Source organism: Cnephaeus nilssonii (assembly GCF_951640355.1).
Source record: "Cnephaeus nilssonii genome assembly, chromosome: 18".
Taxonomy (NCBI): domain Eukaryota; kingdom Metazoa; phylum Chordata; class Mammalia; order Chiroptera; family Vespertilionidae; genus Cnephaeus; species Cnephaeus nilssonii.
Window position 1 is genome coordinate 889,034 of NC_137089.1, and position 6,000 is coordinate 895,033.

A 6,000-nucleotide genomic window follows, 5' to 3' on the forward strand; every position below is an offset into this window, starting at 1 on the left:
CGGGGAGGGGGCGGCGGAGTCAGCGGATTAGTCACCCGAGGCCGGGCCTGGGCGCGGGGGGTGGGTCCTCGCTCGGCGCCGGGCGCGAGTGGCGCGGGGGCGGACCCGGGGGGGGGCGCGGGCCAATAGGAGGCCGCGCTCAGCGAGGGGCCGCCCACGGCGCGCCGGCAGCATAAAGAGCGGGCGCCGCGGCAGCGGGGTGCAGAGCTCGGCGCCGCGGCTGCCTCACTGCTTCCCTGCGCAGCGGACGAGCCTCCGCGCTCCGCCGCCCCATCCAGCCATCCGCACCCGGCGCGCCCGCTCCTCCGCACAGCCGCGTCCGCACCCGGCGCGCCCGCACCCGCACCCGCACCCCGCCGGCCCCGAGGGGACTCTGCAGCCCGCCCCTCCCTCCCGTCCGAGCGCCGCGGCCACCTGCGCGCAGATGGAGCTGGACCACAGGACGACCGGAGGCCTCCACGCCTACCCCGGGCCGCGGGGCGGGCCGGTGGCCAAGCCCAACGTGATCCTGCAGATCGGGAAGTGCCGGGCCGAGATGCTGGAACACGTGCGCAGGACCCACCGGCACCTGCTGGCCGAGGTCTCCAAGCAGGTGGAGCGCGAGCTCAAGGGGCTGCACCGGTCGGTGGGCAAGCTGGAGAGCAACCTGGACGGCTACGTGCCCCCCAGCGACTCGCAGCGCTGGCGGAAGTCCATCAAGGCCTGCCTGTGCCGCTGCCAGGAGACCATCCTGCACCTGGAGCGCTGGGTCAAGCGCGAGATGCACGTGTGGCGCGAGGTCTTCTACCGCCTGGAGCGCTGGGCCGACCGCCTGGAGGCCATGGGCGCCAAGTACCCGGTGGGCAGCGAGCCGGGGCGCCACACCGTGTCCGTGGGCGTCGGGGGCCCCGAGAGCTGCCAGGAGGCCGACGGCTACGACTACACCGTCAGCCCCTACGCCATCACCCCGCCGCCGGCCGCGGGCGAGCTGCCGGGCCAGGAGCCGGAGGAGGCCCAGCAGTACCCGCCCTGGGGGTCCGGCGAGGACGGGCAGCCGCTCCCGGGCGTGGACACGCAGATCTTCGAGGACCCGCACGAGTTCCTCAGCCACCTGGAGGAGTACCTGCAGCAGGTGGGCGGCTCCGAGGAGTACTGGCTGTCCCAGATCCAGAACCACATGAACGGGCCGGCCAAGAAGTGGTGGGAGTTCAAGCAGGGCTCGGTCAAGAACTGGGTGCAGTTCAAGAAGGAGTTCCTGCAGTACAGCGAGGGCACGCTGTCCCGCGAGGCGCTGCAGCGCGAGCTGGACCTGCCGCAGAAGCAGGGCGAGCCGCTCGACCAGTTCCTCTGGCGCAAGCGGGACCTGTACCAGACGCTGTACGCGGACGCCGACGAGGAGGAGGTCATCCAGTACGTGGTGGGCACCCTGCAGCCCAAGCTCAAGCGCTTCCTGCGCCGCCCGCTGCCCAAGACGCTGGAGCAGCTTCTCCGCGGCCTGGAGGCGCAGGGCGGCCCGGAGCAGGCCCAGCCCGCCCAGGAGGAGGCCGAGGCCGAGGCCGAGGCCGAGGGAGCCCTCACGCCGGCCCTCACCAACGAGTCCGCGGTCAGCGACCGGACCCAGCCCGAGTAGAGGGCCTCGGGGCCCGCCGCCCGCCCGCCCGCCATGCCCGCCTGTAGCCTTTGCCAACCTGGACTTGCCAGCTGGGCCGACGCCTGCAGCGGGACAGCCCCTGGCCCCCCAGCCTGACCCCCACGGACAGCGCCCCCTCTCCCTACAGCACCCTGCCCCGTCACCTCCGCCGTCTGTCTTCCGGGGGCCGGGGCCAGCCTGGTCCACCCGACCCCTCACCCCTACACACACTCAGGTCACAGCTTCCGCCTCCTGCTCAGCGCCCGGGCCCTCGGCCTGTGGCCAGCTCCCCCCTCCGAAGGGCACGGGCAGTGGGCACCGAGCTCGGGACACCCCAGAGCCGAAGCGAAGACACAGCCCGTGCCAAGGGGACCTCGGCTTCAGGGCTGCAGCGCCCTCCCGGCAGTGGCCGCACAGGGCAGCCGGCCCGCCTCGGACAGGACAGCCCGGCTCCCGTCCTGGAGGAAACAAGCTGAACCCCAGCCCCGCAGCAGCAGCAGCAGCAGCAGCAGACCCGGCCCCGCCTCCTGGCCCCTCAGGTGAGCCCCTGCAGCTGGGCACTACCACCAGGGGTCGCCATAGAGCAGGGAGCTCCCAGGCCAAGTCCATGGTCCAGGGGAGCCCACGAGGCTCAGAGGCACCCCAACCAGTGAGCCACAGGGCTGCGTGGGGGCGCAGAGACCCCGGGGTCAGGGAGAGGGGCAGGTGGGAGGCAGGGCCGGGGGAGTTTGCTGAGCCAGCTCACACGGATCCCATGTTCTCTCTCCCCAGCAGCATCTGTGATTCATGCTCCAGCTCAGCTGGGTGACTCACCACGCGGGCAGAGGGTCCCACGGGCCCCAGTCCTCAAACTAGCTGAGGCGGCAGCCGTGTCCCCGGAGCCAGGAGAGTGACCACAGGTAAGGGAGCCCCCCTCCCGCCCAGGACCCTTCCCTCAGCTGTCCTCATAGGGGCCTGCGAGGCCCTACCTACAGACCCCCCGCCTGGCCCCTTTTCCCCCGCCCGGCCCCCCTGCCCCCCTGCCCCCCTGACGTCCGGTGTCTTCCTTTCCTCCAGGTCTCAGGCTCCCCGGAGCCCCGGCTGCTGCGCCTGGCACTGCCCGCCCCCCTCTCCTCCCACAAGCTGCCCGCCCAGGAGGAGATGCCCGAGGCCAGCGAGAGGGGGGCTGCGGAGAGGAGACCGAGGAGAGCGGTGCTGAAGACGGGCCAGTGCGAGGGCCAGGCTGCCACGTGCCCGCCCCGCTGGCCGCCAGCCCGCCGGCCCCCAGGCCACTGTGGCTGGAGTCGGGGTTCGCTACCCAGGCCCCGACTCACTCCAGCCCGGGAACCCGCCCACTGTGTGGCCACCCGCTCCTCTCCTGCTGAGCTTCCCCCAGCCCTGGGCTGAGGCCGCGGCCCCGCTCCTGCCCCTGCCCGGTGGCCCCAGGCCGGCCCAGGACGCCCCAAGCCTTTGCTCCTGGGGCTCAGCTGCTCTCTGCCAGGCCCCGCTGCTGCCCGGGCCCGACCCCCCCCCCCAACACCCTGGTGCTGCCCATGACCTGTGTCTGCCGAGCAGGTCCCGTTTGGGGGTCCCCTTTCTGCCTGTCCACTGGGGGTTCCCAGGTTCGGAGACCAACAGCTGCAGCGACACTGTCCGCCCTTCACCCCCCTCAGGTTTCATGTGCACAGGATCCAGAACCAGGCCCCAGGCCAGGCCTCCCTGAAGACAGACTCTTTTGTAAGATTTTGCTAATAAAACACTGAGACTTGGCGGAGTGTCTGCTGCTGTTTCTCGGCCGGAATGGAGTCGCGGAGGGAGGGATGCAGGGAGGGCGGCGGGCCCCGAAGTTCAGGTTGAGGGGTCTCTGGGAACCTGGAGAGGAGCACAGCCCATTGCCCCACAGGGCAGCCCGTCAGGGTCCTGGATCCTCAGGGTGGGAGGGCCTCAGGGGCTCCCCTTACAGAAGCCAGCCCCCTGCAGCCCCCCCCAGGCCGGCAGCAGGGGGGAGGGGCTGGGAGGAGGCCGAGGCTGCCCCCCTACCCCCTGCCGCCAGGGTGTGTGTGTGTGTGTGTGTGGGGGGGGGTCTTGGGAACTCTTCAACTCCCAGGGCTCAGCCCACACAGAAGCCGGCGGCCCGAGGGGATTTCTCAGGCCCTGGTGCCCGGGACCCAGGCACCCCGGGACCCAGGCAAGGCACGTTCCCTGCTGGGAGGGTCCCTGGCGAGGCCTGGCTGCAGGTTCCTGAACTTGGTCTCTTTCAGCCTCGGGCCCCTCGCCTGCAAAACGGGGGAACTGTCACTAACATAGTTCCCGCGTGGGCTCACACACAAACTCGGAAATGAGGGCCACCTGATGCCCTGGGGGGGCTGGCTCACCTGTCTGAGGGGAACACCAGGTCCCCGAGGGGGAGGGACAGTAGCTGGGGGTGCATGCCGGCCAGAGCTTAATAAGAAGCAGGACCGGTGGAGAGGACGGTGAGAGGTCTGTCGTAGGAGCTGGCTCACTCGAAGGCAGGGCGGGGGCCTGGTCACTGCACGGTGCCTGGGGCCTGAGGGCTCCCTCCTCCAGGCCGAGCTCGGCTCAGGCTCCGCTGGGAAAAGCTCTCACCTGATTGAGCCAGGCCCTCAAGTCCACCCCGGGAGCTGCAGTCACGCCCCCTCCAGACCTCAGCGACCCCCAGGTTAGGGTTTGATGGTGCCTGGGGGCAGTACCCAGCCAAGTACCATCCCAACCGCCATCCTCCGCAGCGCAGGGCCTGCCCCTCCCTCCCAGGTGGGGTGCTGGGCCAGGTGGGCACGAGGGCGGGCGGCGGCTGCAGGGGCGCCAGCTCCACCTGGGTAGGGCTGCTCTGCCGAGAACTTAGACACAAGGCGGGGCGGGGGGGGGGGGAGGACGAGGACGAGGACGGAGCCTGCGGCGATGTGAGGGGGCCACCTGGGGAGGCAGGAAATGAGCCGGAGTCAGGAACCACCTGCACCTGGGGGTGCCAAACTGTCATCAGCGCCCCCCCCCCCCAAGGAAAAGGCCACCTTTTCCCTATCCCTCCCTCTTCTTCCTTCCTAAGTGATGACGGTGCCGCAACGGGAGAGGCAGGAGAAGGCGGGCGGGCTTGGCGGGACTTCTCCCCGGAAGCGCCTCCGCCGCTCAGAGCTGGGCGGTGGGTGCTCCTCTCCCACCGAGAGGTGACCCCTCCGACTGGGGTGGGAGGCAGGTCCCCTGACACTTCTAGGGCGGAGCCGGCGTCTCTGCTCTCTGTCTGTGTGTCTGTCTCTCCTCCTCTTCCCCCTCCCTGGGCAGAGCAGAGCGGGGAAGGACCTGGGGGTCGGAGTGGGTGGGACCCCTGCAGGCCCCGGGTGAGGGAGTGAGGGGCAGAGAGGGACGGGGGCAGGAGTGAGGGGGATGTGCCCGGAGGAGGGGCTGGGGGCAGGGCTCACCTCAGAGCCGGCCCAGCCCTTCCCCAGGGAGCCACCTGGGCCCAGTGGAGGCTGAATTAGGGGGTTCCCCACTCTGCTCCTTGCCCTCTTCCTCTCCCCGCCCCCCACGCCCAGCACCCTCCCGGCTCCCACGCCCGGCTCCCAGCAGCTGGGTGCACCCATTAGCCAGGCAGCCCAGTGTGGAGCGCGGCCACAGTGTCTGGACAGGTTCAAGCCTTGGACTAATGAGAGGGCACAGTCCTCTCGTGGCAAAGCCACGTGCACGTCCCAGCGTGGAGGGCAGAGCCTCCCAGCACCGTTATAGCCAAAAGCTGTGGTTGTGAGCTTGAACCTGTGGTCCGAACACTGGCCCCACGTGCCTGAGTGGTAGAGGCTGCAAGTAAACAAAGCTGGATCAGGTGCATGTAGTTGAGGAGGATCGAAACCCACGAGAAGGTTGTAAACATCTTGACCACGGCCTTCCTTTGCTTCGTGGCATCGGCTATAAAATAAAGACACGGCTCGTGGTCCGTGGCGCTGTCTCTCTCCATCAGAGAGGCAGCGTCCCACCCAGACCCAGCTCTCATTCTCTGGTCTTTTCTAAGCCTTCACCGCCCCCTCAGGCTCTCCGAACCTGGCCGAGCTGGCGCGGCACATAAGGCGCCCAACGTGGGGCTGAGTGGCCATGGCCGTGCCGGCTCGCCACAGCCCAGCCCCAGCCCGTGGCTCTGGGGGCCCGGCTGTGGGGCCGCAGTAGGCGCAGGGGTCCTCCGGCCTCAGCCACCACGGCGTCTGTGCAGCAGCCTCAGAGCGGAATGGGGAAACTGAGGCCCGAGAGAGGGGGTCACAGGGGAACCAGGAGGCCTCCCTCACGCCTCTGCCGGCCTCAGACAGCGCCTGTCCGATCCTCAGCCCCTCCCTGGGTCCCGCCTGCCGTCTCCAGCCTGCCCTGCCCTCCTCGCTGAGCCCCGGACCTCGGGCACAGGCCCCACCCCGTGA

At 70.0% G+C, this 6,000-nt stretch overlaps 1 protein-coding gene across 2 annotated transcripts; it reads left to right on the forward strand.

Annotated features, from left to right (window-relative positions):
• Positions 1–167: 167 nt before the first annotated feature.
• ARC (activity regulated cytoskeleton associated protein) lies at positions 168–3,491 on the forward strand. Of its 2 annotated transcripts, none has more exons than XM_079796571.1 (3): positions 168–2,148; positions 2,381–2,508; positions 2,666–3,491. In XM_079796571.1, the coding sequence occupies exon 1, from the start codon at positions 425–427 to the stop codon at positions 1,607–1,609; it is 1,185 nt and encodes a 394-aa protein (XP_079652697.1). In that variant the 5' UTR covers positions 168–424; the 3' UTR covers positions 1,610–2,148; positions 2,381–2,508; positions 2,666–3,491. The 2 variants fall into 2 exon arrangements, with proteins under 2 accessions (XP_079652697.1, XP_079652696.1); XM_079796570.1 differs by having other exon boundaries at positions 278–2,148; positions 2,384–2,508.
• Positions 3,492–6,000: the final 2,509 nt, after the last annotated feature.

Coding starts and splice junctions, on each gene's coding strand:
- ARC (XM_079796571.1), top strand. CDS start 425: ATGGAGCTGGACCACAGGACGACCGGAGGCCTCCACGCCTACCCCGGG.